The sequence below is a fragment of the Astyanax mexicanus genome, chromosome 23 (assembly GCF_023375975.1).
Source record: "Astyanax mexicanus isolate ESR-SI-001 chromosome 23, AstMex3_surface, whole genome shotgun sequence".
Classification (NCBI taxonomy): domain Eukaryota; kingdom Metazoa; phylum Chordata; class Actinopteri; order Characiformes; family Acestrorhamphidae; genus Astyanax; species Astyanax mexicanus.
In genome coordinates, this window is record NC_064430.1 from 23,052,152 (window position 1) to 23,070,880 (window position 18,729).

Below are 18,729 nucleotides of genomic sequence, written 5' to 3' on the forward strand. Positions count from 1 at the left end.
CAAACAACGAAAACACAACGTGTAATCAATCCAGAAGACGCTGGAGCAAATTAATAAATAGTTAAGAACATTGTAATAGTTATTCTCATGCATGCAACAAAAAACCCTAAAGAATAGTGGAGTATGGCCCGACACACGCAAACAACCATAGTGTTTGTACTTTGGGAATAAACGGCCGCACTGTTCAGCACGTTTTAAATAAATTTTAAGTAAATTTTAAGCACTAAATGTAATTAATTCAATTTATATTAGGACCTCGGGGCAGGTGCTGCAAAAATGTGTATGTGGGGCGCGGATTAAAGGAAGAGGTTTTTTTGCGGAGCGGTAACAGGACAAAAACACCTTAAGAATGATGTCTAAATGACTTTCCTCTAATCTAATATAATTTAACATGGTTTAAGGATATAAAATAATTTCTAAACAAACGAACTTTTTAATATTGAGCTTATGGCCCAAGTGCAAAAACACAAAATCATTTATCATTTAGATTATCTGCCTGAACGCGAGCCCGAACCCGAGCTTGAACGCCAGCCTGACTCAGGCGCTGCATGAACTCGGGCCGGTCGAGAACACCGCTTTCCTCTCAGATTAGGCGGAAGAAAATGGTCTTTTTTTTAATGTAACAAATCACACTGTGATTTTTGTGATATTTCCCCAATTACAGCTCAGCTGCGCGTTTAAAGCTCAACGCATGAATTAATCGGTGCGCTGTGCGCCGCGCGTGCTCGCGGGGGATTTGACGCGTCTGTCAAGCAAGTTAATGGACCGTTTTGGGGGCAGAGATTAAGAAGTACAGCAGGTACATCTCAGATTTGTAGTTTAATGCTCTACTAAATTACTGGCTTTAAAACTGGCTCATGATATGGTCGGTTCTGGCTGGATTTTTTCCTGCCTACAGGCTGCATTTGACGGAAAGCAGCTCCTCAGTCAGACAACAGTGTCAGCATACAAATCGTGTGCGTTTCCTACAGGACAAACCATTTAAAAGTGCAGATAAACTCATTAAAAAATCACACAGTGTCTGTCTGGCTTAAAATACTTTTAATAAGGTACAGCTTTTAAATTAATAAATCAACATTCATTTAAAATCCGTGAGAAGTTCTGTATGCTAAATGACAAGCTAAGCTAATAAGCTAATAACATTTAATAATAACAGAAAAATAGATATGAATTTGGAAAATAACCAACTAAAGTGAGCTCAAAATACAATAATAAATATAATCTAACGAATTTCAAAATATAAATTAGAAATATTGAACTTCAATATTAAATTCAACTTCAACTACAAAAAACGCAAGGACCGATAGAACATAACGAACAGAAAAAAATAAATTTGAAATTGGAAAAAAAGTTCAAAATGCTAAAAGAAATAAAACCTAACGAATTTCAGAATATAAAATCTAAATATTGCACTGCAGCAGTACAAAAGCCTAAGTGCTTAAACAAACAAACCAAAAAACAGCCTATCACAAATCATTTTTTGAGCCCGACCCAGCTGAGGAAAAGGTGGGAAATCTTTTTTTTTCCGGCTGGGTCTTGGAAAACTTTGTGGTGAATTAAAGGGGCCGAGTTGCAATTTTTGTTTTACTTTAATCAGTTTTTAATCCGTCTTTTTAAAAACAAATATTCCAATATTGGCTGCCAATCAGTGCCCAATATTCTGAGCTCAAAAGACGCTATTCGGGCCAGCCCTACTAATCTAATATAATTTAACATGGTTTAAGAATATAAAATAATTTCTAAACAAACGAAATATTTAATATTGAGCTTATAGCCCAAGTTTTTTTTTCAGTCATGGAAAATTGGAAAAAATTGGAAAAAAGCCCGAGTTCATGCAGCGCCTGAGTCAGGCTGACGTTCAAGCTCGGGTTCTGGCTCGCGTTCATGATTAATTTGTTTTTTTTAAAAACTAATATTGGAATATTCGCTACCAATTACTGCCAAATATCCGGAGCTCAAAAAATGCTATTCGGGCCAGCCCTAATAATTATGGAGATACAGAAAAAAATATTGTGATAAAACTTCCATCACTCCCTTATTCTCTCACTAATAAAAACAAACCTTTAAGTGTGACACAAAGTGATTTGATTTATATCGTGATACATATCGATATCGACTGATATGGAAAACTATATCGTGATAAGATTTTTTCCCATATCGCCCAGCTCTACATACACGTGTATATATATATATATATATATATATATATATATATATATATATATATATATATATATATATATATACACGTGTATGTATATATATATATATATATATATACAGTGAGTCCAAGAAGTATTTGATCCCTTGCTGATTTTCTTTGTTTGCCCACTAATAAAGACACTATCCTTCTGCACTTTTAATGGTAGATATATTCTAACATGGAGAGACAGAATATCAACACAAAAAATCCAGAATATAATTTTAAAGAATATATTTTAATTAATTTGTATTTCAATGAGGAAAATAAGTATTTGATCCCTCTTGCCAAACACACTCAATACTTAGTGGCAAAGCCTTTGTTTGCAAGCACAGTGGTGAGACGTTTGTTGTAGTTAACCACAAGTTTAGCACACACACCAGGGGGAATTTTGGCCCACTCTTCTTTGCAGATCCTCTCTAAATCATGAAGGTTGGTGGGCTGTCGCTTGGCAACTCTGACCTTCAGCTCCCTCCATAGATTTTCGATCGGATTGAGGTCTGGCGACTGGCTGGGCCACTCCATGACCTTAATGTGATTTTTCTTGAGCCAATCCTTTGTTGCCTTTGCTGTATGTTTAGGGTTGTTATCATGTTGGAAGACCCAACCACGGCCCATTTTCAGATCCCTGGCAGAGGGGAGGAGGTTGTCCCTCAGGATTGTGCGGTACATGGCTCCATCCATCTTCCCAGTGATGCGGTGAAGTAGCCCTGTACCCTTGGCAGAGAAACACCCCCAAAACATTATGCTTCCACCTCCATGCTTGACGGTGGGCACAGTGTTCTTGGGGTCATAGGCAGCATTTTTCTTCCTCCACACATGGCGGGTGGAGTTGAGGCCAAAAAGTTCAATTTTGGTCTCGTCTGACCACAAAACCTTCTCCCAATAACTTGGTTCATCTTTCAAATGATCATTGGCATACTTGAGGCGCGCCTCCACATGTGCTCTCTTCAGCAGGGGTACCTTTCGGGCACTGCAGGATGTGAATCCATTGTTGCGCAAAGTGTTGCCAATTGTTTCCTTGCAAACTGTGGTCCCAGCTGCCTTCAGGTCATTTGCTAACTCCTGCCGAGTGGTTGCAGGACGATTTCTGACCGTTCTCAGCATCATTGCCACCCCACGAGGCGAAATCTTCTTTGGAGCACCGGGCCGAGGTCTGTTGATTGTCATTGTCTCTTTAAACTTTCTGATAATTGCACCAATAGTTGTTACTTTCACATCCAACACCTTACTAATCTTTTTGTAGCCCATTCCAGCTTTGTGAAGGTCAACAATTCTGACTCTGAGGTCCTGTGACAGCTCTTTGGTTTTACCCATGTTGGAGACTTGAAATCTGTGTGATCTGTCTGATTCTGTGGACAGGTGTTTTTCACACAAGTGATTAGTGAGAACAGGTGGCTTCAGGTCAGGTAACAAGTTGATTGGGAGTGTCTAACTGGTCTGTAAAAGCCAGAACTGCTAATGAATACTAAGGGATCAAATACTTATTTCACTCCATGAAATACAAATCAATTAATATATATTCCTTAGATTTATTTTCTGGATTTTCTTTGTAATATTCTGTCTCTCCATGTAAGAATACATCTACCATTAAAAGTATAGAATGATCATGTCTTTATTAGTGGGCCAACGAAGAAAATCAGCAAGGGATCAAATACTTCTTGGACTCACTGTATATATATATATATATATATACAGTTGTGGTCAAAAGTTTACATACACTTGTAAAAAAACATAATGTTATGGCTGTCTTGAGTTTTCAATAAGTTCTACAACTCTTATTTTTCTGTGATAGAGTGATCGGAACACATACATGTTTGTCACAAAAAACAGTCATAAAATTTGGTTCTTTCATAAATTTATTATGGGTCTGCTGAAAATGTCACCAAATCTGCTGGGTCAAAAATATACATACAGCAACAAAATTTGTCAATTTTGGTGATGTAGCGAGTTGTGTCAATCAAATTAGCTTCATGTCATGGCCCCTTCACTTCTTGTAAGTGATTCTGATTGACTACAGCTGTTGACTTCTCATGAGCCCATTTAAATAGGGCTCATTTGACCCAGTGATTAGACTCAGCTACAAAAGCTACAATGGGAAAGTCAAAGGAACTCAGTGTGGATCTGAAAAAGCGAATTATTGACTTGAACAAGTCAGGGAAGTCACTTGGAGCCATTTCAAAGCAGCTACAGGTCCCAAGAGCAACTGTGCAGACAATTATACGCAAGTATAAAGTGCATGGAACAGTTGTGTCACTGCCACGATCAGGAAGAAAACGCAAGCTATCACATGCTGCCGAGAGGAGATTGGTCAGGATGGTCAAGAGTCAACAACCAAAAATCACCAAGAAGCAGGTCTGCAAGGATTTGGAAGCTGATGGAACACAGGTGTCAGTCTCCACAGTCAAGCGTGTTTTACATCGCCATGGACTGAGAGGCTGCCGTGCAAGAAAGAAGCCCTTGCTCCAGAAAAGGCACCTTAAGACTCGGCTGAAGTTTGCTGCTGATCACATGGACAAAGATAAAACCTTCTGGAGGAAAGTTCTCTGGTCAGACGAAACAAAAATTGAGCTGTTTGGCCACAACACCCAGCAATATGTTTGGAGGAGAAAAGGTGAGGCCTTTAATCCCAGGAACACCATGCCTACTGTCAAGCATGGTGGTGGTAGTATTATGCTCTGGGCATGTTTTGCTGCCAGTGGAACTGGTTCTTTGCAGAAAGTAAATGGGATAATGAAGAAGGAGGATTACCTCCAAATTCTGCAGGAAAACTTAAAACCATCAGCCCGAAGGTTGGGTCTTGGGCGCAGTTGGGTGTTCCAACAAGACAATGACCCAAAACACACATCAAAAGTGGTAAAGGAATGGCTAAACCAGGCTAGAATTAAGGTTTTAGAATGGCCTTCCCAAAGTCCTGAGAACATGTGGACAGTGCTAAAGAAACGGGTTCATGCAAGAAAACCATCACATTTAGCTGAACTGCACCAATTCTGTCAAGAAGAGTGGTCAAACATTCGACCTGAAGCTTGCCAGGAGCTTGTGGATGGCTACCAAAAGCGCCTAGTTGCCGTGAAAATGGCCAAGGGACATGTAACCAAATACTAATGTTGCTGTATGTATATTTTTGACCCAGCAGATTTGGTGACATTTTCAGCAGACCCATAATAAATTTATGAAAGAACCAAATTTTATGACTGTTTTTTGTGACAAACATGTATGTGTTCCGATCACTCTATCACAGAAAAATAAGAGTTGTAGAACTTATTGAAAACTCAAGACAGCCATAACATTATGTTTTTTTACAAGTGTATGTAAACTTTTGACCACAACTGTATATATATATATATATATATATATATATATATATATATATATATATATATGGGTTGTGAATGTGTCGACCTGTTCGTTTAATTTTACTCTTATCCAAAAGTATCCTGTTTCTTCTGGGTTTTTTTTATGTATCTGTAATGCTGAAACTCGTTTTAATACTATACTGTATGTTGCTGCATTAACACTAAATAAATTCAGATTTGTAATAAATGTATTATTTTTTTATTGTATGTTTTGTTCACATTTGTATCCCGCTCAAAATTAGCTTTTGTGGTTGAAATGCTGGTTATTCAGGTGAAAATATACAATATAAAGCACCAGTGTATGTTAAATTTAACTTCTCGCAATAACGACTGTTCACGCCTAAATTATTGCTGTAATTATGAAAGAATACTTACTTTAGATACTTTACCTAAAAACTTGACATTCTAGTACTTAATCTATTAAATCATTAGATAATTGAATTAATCAGTTCTTCCTCTAATGAAATCCTCTCTGCTGGTATATTTAACAAAAACATGTAAGTGCAGAATAGAACCAATAATGTCCTTGTGTTGTTCTACTAATCTGAAAAAGTTTGAAAAGATATCCATGAGTCCAAGTTTTTTTTTTTTTTTACTTAAAAACATGTTTATACACATATATAGAAAAAATGATTAACAAAAGATAAAATACAGTACAATAGTTTAACAGGTTACTACACTCAATGGCAGTCGAAAAAGAGAGAGAGAAAAAAAATTAAAAGCACATTATGAGGGCGAGAGCACCCGTCAGTTTCCCCTCCCCAAACGAACACAGATTAATCAAAAACAACATCTTTATGCAAATTATATGCATAAGTACAATCATTCCTCTTTGGTGAAATTACAGTCACAGATATCCATACTTTTATGTTTAGTGTTTCAGGCTTATTAGACCTGTATAGTAGTGCAGGGCGGTAAACACATACTGTACCACACATATAAAACTATTGTAACACAAAATGATTTAACGTTGTTCGCTGCTAGAAGCACTGTGTGGAACAGCACATCCAAACAGCAGAGGAACAGCAGGTTAGCTGGTGATAATCAGGTTAGCATAACGTGTGTTGGCTAACCCAGGTGCGCTGTCCCCGCGGGTCTGGTACCTTAAGTCAATTGTGAAAGCTGCTTTCATGTCCGGCAGCAGTCCAGAGTACTGATCCCTGGTCTGCCTGAAATCAGTGGTTTTCAAGTGGACTCCGATGCAAACTGCCCCAAGTGTGGAAGCTCCGTGCGTAGGCATGTGATTGGTTAACTTTGTAATGTGTCTGCTTCAACTTATTGTGTCCTGTCCTCTCCCCATCATTAATAAATGCTTATTAATAACAATCTCACAGAACTGGAGCAAGGGTACTGTCATTTTTAATATGTTGCAGTTTGCACAGTAAAACATTTTTACAGTATTTTTCGCAATATAAGGCGCACTTAGAATCCTTACATTTTCCCAAAATTTGTTAGTGTGCCTTATAATCCGGTGCTCCTTTTGTATGAATTGTACCAGTCAGGTATTAAGGAGCAGTAAAGCCACTCCACTGAAGTACAGAGTTATACAAGAGTTTCAGTTTCAGTACTGGAGCAGTATTAGCATTAGCTGCTAACCACACAAAGCACTAGCTCTTTTGTCGTTCAGAGGTCAGAAATAATTATCAGTCTGTAGCCTGCTGCTAACCCTGGCTAGCACTGCTGGGAAAGCATTAGCATTACCCGCTAAATACGCTAGCTCTTTTGACATTCACAGGTGAGAATTATTGGTCTGTAGTCTGCATTTTACCATGTTAAAACAAGCTTTATGGGCCGAACCGCTAGCTGATAGCGCCCTGGCTTACTGGAATACTCAGGATTATACTCTGCACTAGTGGTTAGCTGCTAATGCTAATGCTGCTGCACCCAGTGGGAATCCAGAAATCTACTAAGCTTACTGTAAATAACCAAAGCGCTTTAATCCCCAATTAAAATGTTTAAGTTTCCAGGAAAGAAATCTATGTAGATTAACATCCATCAATCACTTGCCTTTAAAGAAAATGATTTTTTTTTAAGAATTACAGCGATAAGACTAACAAAGCATAACAGGAAAGCATAACACCCCTGTTCCTTACTAGTGTCACATAATGTGCCTTATAATCTGATGCGTCCTGAGTTTGAAGGGCATTTTCTATGTTTGGACCTTTGGCTAGACCTGTCATTAATCATGCAACCGTTTATTTAGTTTTAGAAATATGCTTCAAAAACTGATTAAAAAAAAAAAAAAAAGATTTTTTCCTGTTGGAATTTTTAAAATCTGGGTTAGACCAGGGGAGGTTAAAGAAGTGTTATTGTCAAATTTTCTGACTGTTTTTACTGCACTTATGTTTCTCGAATGAACCTGAATGCCTAAAGCTCTTTTCACAGACTGTGCAGTAATGTGGTTTCTGTCCTGTGTGAATGCGCTGGTGTAGATAGAGTTTACTTTGTGTAGTAAAACTCCTCCCACAGTCTGAGCAGTGATGTGTTTTCTTTCTTGTGTGAACGCGCTGGTGTTTTTGGAGATAACTCAGTCGAATAAAACTCTTCCCACAGGCTGAGCAGTAATACGGTTTCAATCCAGTGTGCGTGCGCTGGTGTAGCTGGAGATAAGCCAGTCGAGTAAAACTCCTGCTACAGGCTGAGCAGTGATACGGTTTCTCCCCGGTGTGAATGCGCTGGTGAAGCTGGAGAAGACTCCGTCGAGTAAAACTCTTCCCACACTCCAAGCAGTGAAACGGTTTCTCTCCTGTGTGAACGCGCTGGTGTATTCTGAGATGACTCCGTTGAGAAAATCTCTTCCCGCAGTCTGAGCAGTGATACGGTTTCTCTCCAGTGTGAATGCGCTGGTGATTTTTGAGAGTACCCAATTGAATAAAACACTTCCCGCAGTCAGAGCACTGATACGGTTTCTCTCCTGTGTGAATGCGCAAATGATGTTTAAGATTATTCCGTGTAGTGTAACCCTTTCCACATTCTGAGCAGATATACGGCCTCTCTCGTGTGTGAATGAGCTGGTGTAGTTTCAGATTCCCCAGTCGATTAAAATTCTTTCCACACTCTGAGCAATAAAACGGTTTTTGTCCAGTGTGAATCTGCAGGTGTTTTCTAAAATTACTCTGTTGAGCAAACCACTTTCCGCACTCTGAGCAGTAATACGGTTTCTCTCCTGTGTGAATGCGCTGGTGTTTTTTGAGATCACTCTGTGTAGAAAAACTCCTCCCACACTCTGAGCACTGATGCGGTTTCTCTCCTGTGTGAATGCTCCAGTGCCTTTTAAGATGACTCTGTGAGGTAAAACTCTTCTCACAGTATGAGCACTGATAGGCTTTCTCTCCGGTGTGTGAGCGCTGATGTCTTCTGAGATTACCCTGTGCATAAAAACTCGCCCCACAGTCTGAACACGTATACGGTTTCTCTCCTGTGTGAATGCGCTGGTGTGTTTTAAGATAATTCTGTGTAGTAAAGCTCAGCCCGCAGTCCAAACAGTGATACGGTTTCTCTCCTGTGTGAATGCGCTGGTGTCTTTTCAGATTACTCTTTTGAGTAAAGCTCTTCCCACAGTCTGAACAGTGGTGAGTTTTCTCGTTGGCTGGACTTGACATTTTTCTGTGAGATAGGGTCCCAAGATTCTTCTGGATTTGTTGTGTTTAACCTTTTTTGGCAGATTAATTCTGATCTTTGTGAATTCTCATTATTGGTTGTTTCAGGCAGGTGCGAAAGTCAACTCTAGGAGCAGGAGACTAGGAGCGTCTTCGCTTCTGGAGGAGAAAAAGAAAAAAATAAGTGTGTAATGCAACAAATGACAATTACTTATGTTAGTTACACCCCAAAATATACACTTTATTGCCAATAGCATTCGATCATACTTATGAGGGATTGGACACCTTTACAAAACAAATGTCTTGCCCGCAACAATCCTAAAAATGCAATATGTGACTTAGTAAAGTAGTTTGGAAGAGTAGTGGGAGGGGCACTGTGTGATGTATGGGTTTAGGGGCAGGGCAGGAGGGAGAGCTGATTGGCTAAATTGTGCCTCTGATAGCGGTGAGAAACAGACGGTTGGACGTCAGCAGGGGGTTGGTATTATTGCTTGACTGATCTGCATATTGTGTAGGTCTGTATAGGGTTTAGTGAATCTTTAATCTACAGTCAGAGTAGATATAGGATTCACCAGCATAATACTGTTGAGCGACATATGCTTCATGCAAAAAAGGGGGTCTGATTCCAGCCCAACACTGATTATTTTTCTTCTTCTATTGTTTATTTTGTGAACTCAGGCTGACTCGATGCATTGTGTTTGGTTTGATAGCCTGGACCATCTAAAACATCTAAAAACGGTACGTTTTCTCACTTTAAAGCTATTAAAAGGGCTCCCTTTAGTCACACTGACTGACACTGAAATCTTGCATGGAACAGCATCGAGCTCTGTGTGTAACAGACATTTAGTGTCCAACTGGTTAAAAAGTGAATTTATTCTATATAATGGTATCCAAATCCAAGATATATATATTAACCTTCTTTGCATGTAAGTGTGTAGCCTGTGTTGCTCCTGTAATGCTCTTACTAACTAAATTATTACATTATAAGTAATAGTGCATTTTATATTTTATATAGCTACCTGGGCTGTTTTTCATATGAACACAGAATCAGAACAGTATTGTTAATAAGATGCAGGTTAATGGTCTATAGATCTGGTAATCTGGATAACATTAGTTAATGAACTCAGCTTACCTGCTGTATCGGAGAGGTAAAGCTACAGGACAGCAGGACAATCCGTGGGGTTATTTTTCCACAGCGGGGTAAAAAGGCAGCTATAGAAGTAGATTTATGATCAGAGGGTGACCCTCAATTCCCCTTCACTTCTATTTAAACTCGGTAGAAGCTCTGTGTGTGTGTGTTTATATGAACATATCTATAATATTAGAGTCCTAAAGTGTAAATAGGAGACTGTAGATCAGAGGAACTAGGAGAAGATGATCAGCTGCTGCTCCTGGATGAAGCTGCTGCTGCTGCTGCTGCTTCTTCTGATGTTGGTGTGTTTAGATGTGTTTCTGTGTATCTAGGAGTAAATGTAGAACAGTGTGAAGAGCGGAACTCCTCCATTCCTTCTGTAGATCAGCTCATCCTGTTCCTTTAGCTGTGGAAGACCGGAGCTTCTAACAGAGCTGCTTTATGGAGAGACTGCCCACTACCTGTCTCCTCCATTATACCAGAAAATACCTGCACACCGCTAGAGGGAGCCCGCGAGTCAGAGCTCAAAACAATGGAGGTGAATGGAGCTAAATGGATAAAAACACAAAAAATATATATATTCTGTTTTGAGGAAATGAGTACAGTTTATAGTTAAAAAAATAATAATCAAACAGTTATAAACTATTATTCTTAATTGCTCCAAATGAACTATGAATTTAGACCTGAATTATCTCCAGTGATGGACAAAAATAAGATTCTAAAATTCTACTACAAAACCATCCATAAACAGTAAAAAAAAAATAAAAAAAACGATTAAATGTTTTAAATCACATTTTATCAGTAAAAGTTAGCTGTAACTTTGCCTCAATGGCTCTCGTACTACTACAGTATTTTTACAGTGCAGTGGGCAGGGCCAAGCTACTGTTTCATTCATTTATAAACTTGTTTATTGGCTGGGTCTTGGTCTATTCTGTTGAACAACAGCTCTCAAATAGTGTTTTATACAACAAAACATTTAAAAATAAAGAAAATACATGATGTCTATTGTAATGGATGCAGGGTCTGAAAAGGTTAACAGAGAACTTCTACAGAGAAAACCCATTTGACAAAATCGTGGTTTGTCAGACAGTAGAGGGCGCTCCCCCGCTTCATACAGAGCAACAGAGCAAATTCAGAGTATAGACATTTGACTATTTTTATATTGAAAAATGTGTTATAACCCTGTAGGTAAGATTTTGAGGAGGATCTTTTTTTTTTGCTGAACCAAACTGATTGGTCACCACCAATGGAACCAGTCTTAAAAATACACAGGAACAGGCAGTGGGCAGTCTCTCCATAAAGCATCTCTGTTAGAACTTCCGGTCTTCCACAGCTCTGTGTGTGTTTGCGGTTTGAGTGTGTGTAGAGTGTTGAGTGCGGCTCTGTTGCAGAATAAGGATGAGCTGATCTACAGAAGGTATGGAGGAGTTCCGCTCTTCACACTGTTCTACATTTACTCCTAAATACACAGAAACACATCAAAATACACCAACAACCAACATCCGCAGCAGCAGCAGCTTCATCCAGGAGCAGCAGCTGATCATCTTCTCCTAGTTCCTCTGATCTACAGTCTCCTATTTACGCTTTAGGACTCTAATATTATAGATATGTTCATATAAACACACACAGAGCTGCTACCGGGTTTAAATAGAAGTGAAGGGGGATTGAGGGTCATCCTGTATTTAAACAGCTTTAATATAAAATCTAATAGTAATTCTACTGCAATGTACTGTGTACTAGAAGTCGTGACGTGTTTCCGCCTGGATTTATACCAGCTGGTTTACTTCCTGCTTATGTGTTTATGTTATTAGTGGGTATTGGTCGTTGACAGTTACGTGTGTTCACTACGCGTATCGTTACCGGAGCGCCGCCATGTTTAATGTATTGTTACTGTGAGCAGTGCAGAGAAAGAACTAGAAACGGTGTGTTTTTTTTAATCATAATAGAATATAAAGCAATAAAACTGGAGAAGCAAGAGTAAAGTGAGGGAATAGCTCCCCCAAACAAGCTGAATTAGGATACCAGTATCTCTTTTTTTAGAGTAATTATCGTTGGTCAACAAAACTGATATACGACCTGTTTACAGAAAGCAAAAAATGCAATATCTGCTGTATCCAGCATCGTAATGTTACCTGGATATTAAAACATTCTTTTATTTACAATACAAGTGTTTAACCCCCATAGACGTTTTTACATTTCAGCTGAAGAACCAAAACACACAAACACAGTCTGACTGTTCTAACAGTTCTAATATTAAGCTGCTGTAATCGAAGAAACTGTTGAATTTGCTGACCCGTGTGGACGGGTCTGAACAAATACCTTGTCTTTGGGAACTTTTACAGACTAAATTAAATTAAACTAAATTAAATTATACTTAATTTAAAGAACAGGTTTAAACACAGTGTCTGTTGTGGGTGTATCTTCCTTGTTGCATTACACGTTTCCTTTTTTCTCTTCCAGAAATGAAGATGATCCTAGCCTTCTTCCTCTAGTGTTGACTTTCCTATCTGGCTGAAGTTTATCAACAAACAACCATCAAGATATTTCACAAAGATCAGTGTTAACCTGCCAAAAAAATGTTAAGCATAACACATACAGAAGAATCTCCAGACCTGATCTCAATGAATCCAAGTCCAGGCGAAGTGAAAATTCACCACTGTTCAGACTGTGGAAGGAGTTTTTCTCTACAGAGTGATTTCAAAACACACCAGCTCATTCACACAGGAGAGAAACCGTATACGTGTTCAGACTGCGGGGCAAATTTTACTACACAGATTTATCTCAACATACACCAGCGCATTCACGCTCAAGATAAACCATATAAGTGTTCAGACAGTGGGAAGAGTTTTACTGAACAGAGTAATGTTGTAGGACATCAGCATATTCACACTGGAGAGAAAGCCTATCAGTGCTCCTCACAGAGATTTACCTCACAGAGTCATCTTCAAAAGCATTTGCGCATTCACACAGAAGAGAAAACACATCAGTGCTCAGACTGTGAGAAACATTTTACTACACAGAGTGAGCTCAAAAGACACCAGCGCGTTCACACAGGAGAGAAACCGTATCACTGCTCAGACTGTGGGAAAAGTTTTAATCTACAGAACAATCTCAAAATACACAAGCGCATTCACACTGGAGAGAAACCGTATCACTGCTCAGAATGTGGAAAGGATTTTAATACATTGAGTAATTTCAAAGTACACAAGCTCATTCACACTGGACAGAAACCATTTCACTGTTCAGAATGTGGGAAGGATTTTAATCAACTGGCTAAACTGAAACTACATCAGCTCACTCACACAAGAAAGAAACAATACATCTGCTCAGAGTGTGGAAAGGGTTATGCCACACAGAGTGGTCTTAATAATCATTTGCGCATTCACACAGGAGAGAAACGGCATCACTGCTCAGAGTGTGGGAAGAGTTTTAGTCGACTGAGTACATTCAAGCTACACCTGCGCATTCACACAGGAGAGAAACCGTATCAGTGCTTGGAGTGTGGGAGGAGATTTAGTCGACTAGATTATCTCCAGCAACACCAGCGCATTCACACAGGAGAGAAACCATATCACTGCTCAGAGTGTGGGAAGAATTTTAATCATCGGACTAGACTCAAAGTACACCAGCGCATTCACACAGGGGATAAACCGTTTCACTGCTCTGAGTGTGGGAAGAGTTTTAATCATCGGATTAAACTCAAAATACACCAGCGCGTTCACACAGGAGAGAAACCGTATACCTGCTCAGAGTGTGGGAAGAGTTTTGCTCAGCTGAGTTCTCTCCAGCTACACCAGCGCACTCACACCGGGGAGAAACCGTATTACTGCTCAGAGTGTGGAAAGAGTTTTAGTCGGCCAGAGAATCTCAAAGTACACCACCGCATTCACACTGGAGACAAACCGTATCACTGCTTAGCCTGTGGGAAGAGTTTTACTCAACAGAGTGCTCTCAAAATACACCAGCGCACACACACCGGAGAGAAACCGCATCACTGCTCAGTCTGTGGAAAGAATTTTGCGCTACTGGGTCTTCTAAAGCTACATCAGCGCATTCACACAGGAGAGAAACCGCATCATTGCTCAGAGTGTGGGAAGAGTTTTAGTCGACTAAATAAACTTCGAGAACACCAGCGCGTTCACACAAGAAAGAAACCACATTCCTGCTCAAACTGTGGAAAGAACTTCAACTATTCACTATCATTCAAGAAACACAAGTGTACTGCCACAGCAGTAGACAGTAACACTCCTTCAACCAGTTCAGGCCCCAACGAAGATGTTACAAAAAGCAAGGAACTTGTTTATGGAGAAGAAGAAGAAAAAGTTTTTGAAGTGTATTCATAAAACAAAATACACTGTTGTGTCATAGATGCCATGTCTAGTCAAAGGTCCAAAAATGTATAGTAAAGGGGTGACTGCAAACAACTCCAAACATTCTTAATTATTTTACCAATGTATACATGTTGAGAGTCACAGTGTGACAAGATGAATGCTATGGTTTCACAGGTGTTTGCTTAGGTGTTACTAAGTGGTTGCTGTGGTACCCTATGTGTATCATCTTTTTTGCATGCCACACTTAAATATGGGAAAAGATGTTAAATGAAGGGTGTTGGTAGTTATATGGTCAACATTCTACAGAAAAAATAAGGATATAAATTGGTAAACAATATAGTTGTGATTTGCTTTGCAGAATGCAATAATTGTTAGACAGTCCTGACGTAGCCGTATTGATAGCTAGATTAAAATGAATTATAATACATTTTTTGTTTAGTTGTAGGAAGTTCTAATATGGTTTGAAGAATAACCATTGAAGTACTGATATGTGTAGTTGTACCAATTAATCATTCTTAGCAGATGATATGGCTTCCCAAACCATCAATAACCATCAGTAAATTTTGCATTATCTTTGGAGGTAAAGGTCCAGAGTCTGGAGGAAGAGTGGAGAGACACACAGTCCAAGCTGCTTAAAATCTAGTGTGAAGTTTCCACAATCAGTAATGGTTTGCAGACTCATGTCATCTGCTGGTGTTGATCTATTGTTTAATTTCTTCTTGCTGTAGTATAGAGAATACAAAATATACTTCTGTTACTATACTATTGTTCCTAGTAAGTGATTATATATGTTTTAGATTTCATGTGGTAAAATTGTGTGCAGTGAAATGTTGTGCATTGTATTGTTTCTAAACAATGTACAACACACATAGGCGTAGGAACCGGGGGGGATGGGTGGGACATGTCCCACCCAATATTAGAAACAGGTGGATTTGTCCCCCCCAAAAATGATATCAGTTCGCTCAGGTCAGCTGTACTATTAATGAGGAGACAGACCGGACCAATCACGGAGCCGGTTCAGGTATTAAGTCACGCCTCTCAGTAGAAACAGCCAATCAGCTTGCTGGTTTTGCGGCGCGCGGAGCAGAGGCAGTTTGCTGTTGGGGAAGCCCCGCCCCCTCGCTGTGAGATTTAGCAGCGGGATCGGGACGCAGCAGCTTCAGCTGATTTTAAAACAGATCTGGATATACGGAGATTTTACTAACAGAAAGGTAACGGTATCTAACCACGTAAACTGAGATGATATGTTTCTGCTAGCTGGTTAAAAATACACGTCTCTGAATCAGCCCACAGATTAAACCCACTGTGATTAATAAACTGCAGCTGTGTTAGTGTGTAAGCTTATCTTTGGAATTAGCTAGATTGGGAGTCAGGGTTAAAGGAAAAAAATAAAATATATATGTAATGTTTCCCTGTACCTGATCAGCTAATCACTTTAATTTTCAAACTGTTTATTCATTTAGGATTACAGGACTTATAATGAGCTATAATGAACGAAAATTGATTTAACTAACTAGTTATCTAGAAGCTGGATGTAGATGATCGCCAGAATTTCGTACAGTACTTTAAGTTGGTAGTTTAAAGCAGTTACTTAACCCCGATCACTGCCCTAAACTAGTGTTTTCCACCTGATCAGCTAATAAACAGTCATTTACTGAGTTTACCTGTTAAAATCCTTTAGCCCCCTATGGAGCCTAAATTAATCATGTATATCCACCAGAGGAAGCTCTAGAATATGCAGAACAGTGTTAATATGCAGTAGAATATATAAGAACTGGGTTGAGAAACACTGCTGTAACGTGACTTCTGTTCATTTGTATTTCACAGTAAGACCACATATCCTGACGTTTATAAAAGTCTCTATGAAACGTAAAGTTACATTCTTTTACATAAAAGGACACCATCTTAAGAAGAGCTCTCAGTAGAAAAAAATAAAAGTGCAGGAGAAAATGTAAATATACAACAGAATTGACATGCCAATACATAATAATAATAATAATAATAATAATAATAATAATAATAATAATAATAATAATAACAATAATAATAATCTGTTATATTATTTTAAATATTAGGTGATAACTCAGACATTGCTTGCATAATTTTTCTAACAACAGTAACTGTAATGTGGAGTAACATGTTTAGGTCATAAAATCACCTTATAATAATAATTTACTTTTAATTAAAAGTAATTACCACAAATGTTGTTCTAGGAAACTATAGAGTGGGCTTGGGTTCATATTGGCAAATGTGTCCCCCCCAATATCAAGCCTGCTCCTACGCCCTTGACAACACAATTCGTATAACTGAATGAAATGTATAGCTAATTAATAAAAAGCTATTTCAGTCCAAAAACAATTCTAACATTTCTTTCTGGGTAGGACACTATGGGGTATTCTCTGCTCAAATCCACTTCTGGGGATGTGACTACTTGATCCTTTATTTTTTGAAGAACTAAAACTATTTGGTTTTGGACTATATTTTAAAACCTAATAAATATGTTTTACAGTGGTTCCTATCTAATCCAAGACATAACTAAGGTTAACAGAGGGCTAGCTAACATACTAACTTTACCGGTGAGTTAGCTAACGTTAGCTGAGAGAGAACTAAGGTTAGCGGAGAGCTAGCTAACATTACCTGAGAGAAAACTAAGGTTTCCGGATAGCTAACTAACATACTAACTTTAGCCTTGAGTTACCTAACGTTAGTTAAGAGAAAACTAAGGTTAGCTGAGGGCTAGCTAAAGTTACCAAGCAGAGAACTAATCTGCACGCTTTATTAGTTTGTTTTTGTAGATTTTTGTTATCAGGCAACACGTTTTTTGGTTGGAAAAGGGAAATTGGTCAGTTTACGTCAATGATTTCAGTCAGATTTTCAGGGAAAATATAACACTGTACTCAGTTCCTTAACACAGAACAATGTCAAATGTTTCAGCTCAGCAGATAAGAATAGTTAGAATAATTTAAAGCTGTTAAACAATAATTTAAAGTTTTAAACATTTTAAACGTGGTCTCCTTCCTTCTCAAAACCTGACCTACAGGGGTATAACACATTATTTAATATAAAAATCATCAAATATCTATAAACTCTGATTTTGCTCGTTTGCTCTTTCTGAACCTATTCATTAGGGGAGCTCCCTCTAGTGTCTGAAAAACTGCATTGTTGTCAAATGGGTTTTCTACGGTGGCCGAGAAAGCCCAACGCAGTGCAAATTGAAAAGCGCTGCAAAAGCACAAAACACATCCATCAAAATTACAACACAGGCGCAGCAAATAGAAAAACGCGCTGCAAAAAGAAAAACGCACTGCAAATAGAACCACAACACAACGGAAGTGAGTCACAACACAACGGAATTTTCCCGGGGGACCTTAAAAGATACTGTACCAGCTAAGCTGCGTCTTCAGTAACGTCTCGGACTTCACTATGTGTACAAAGGACAATAAGTGTCAAACAAGGCGTTTTGTGAAGCAGAACTTTTAATAATATGCACACAACCGTGGTAATCACAGGTAATAAACATAACTTACTTTTCAGAAGCTTGTTTGCCACTTATTGTCCTTTGTATACAGCTGGTACAGCATCTTTTAAGGTCCCCCGGGAAAATTCTGTTGTGTTGTGACTCACTTCTGTTGTGTTGTGGTTCTATTTGCAGCGTGTTTTTCTATTTGCAGCGCGTTTTTCTGTTTGCAGGGCGTTTTTCTATTTGCTGCGCCTGTGTTGTAATTTTGATGGATGTGTTTTGTGCTTTTGCAGCGCTTTTCAATTTGCACTGCGCTGGGCTTTCTCGGCCACCGTAGTTTTCTCTGTAGAAGTTCTGTGTTAACCTTTTCAGACCCTGCATCCATTACAATAGACATCATGTATTTTCTTTATTTTTAAATGTTTTGTTGTATAAAACACTATTTGAGAGCTGTTGTTTAACAGAATAGACCAAGACCCAGCCAATGAACATGTTTATAAATGAATGAAACAGTAGCTTGGCCCTGCCCACTGCACTGGAAAAATACTGTAGTAGTACCAGAGCCATTGAGGCAAAGTAATAGCTAACTTTTACTAATTAAATGTGATTTAGAACATTTAATCATGTTTTTTTTTACTGTTTATGGATGGT

General features: G+C 38.7%; 2 protein-coding genes across 3 annotated transcripts; one reads left to right on the plus strand and one right to left on the minus strand.

Annotated features, from left to right (window-relative positions):
* Positions 1-7,623: 7,623 nt before the first annotated feature.
* Positions 7,624-11,201, minus strand: LOC103042743 (zinc finger protein 665-like). The gene is made up of 2 exons (XM_049471289.1): positions 10,288-11,201; positions 7,624-9,314 (listed from the first exon to the last, which is right to left on the minus strand). The coding sequence occupies exon 2, from the start codon at positions 9,156-9,158 to the stop codon at positions 7,869-7,871; it is 1,290 nt and encodes a 429-aa protein (XP_049327246.1). The 5' UTR covers positions 9,159-9,314; positions 10,288-11,201; the 3' UTR covers positions 7,624-7,868.
* LOC103023109 (gastrula zinc finger protein XlCGF26.1) lies at positions 9,734-15,382 on the plus strand. 2 transcript variants are annotated; one of them, XM_049471285.1, is made up of 2 exons: positions 9,734-9,893; positions 12,748-15,382. In XM_049471285.1, the coding sequence occupies exon 2, from the start codon at positions 12,864-12,866 to the stop codon at positions 14,628-14,630; it is 1,767 nt and encodes a 588-aa protein (XP_049327242.1). In that variant the 5' UTR covers positions 9,734-9,893; positions 12,748-12,863; the 3' UTR covers positions 14,631-15,382. The 2 variants fall into 2 exon arrangements, with proteins under 2 accessions (XP_049327242.1, XP_015463453.3); XM_015607967.3 differs by lacking the exon at positions 9,734-9,893 and adding an exon at positions 11,592-11,704.
* Positions 15,383-18,729: the final 3,347 nt, after the last annotated feature.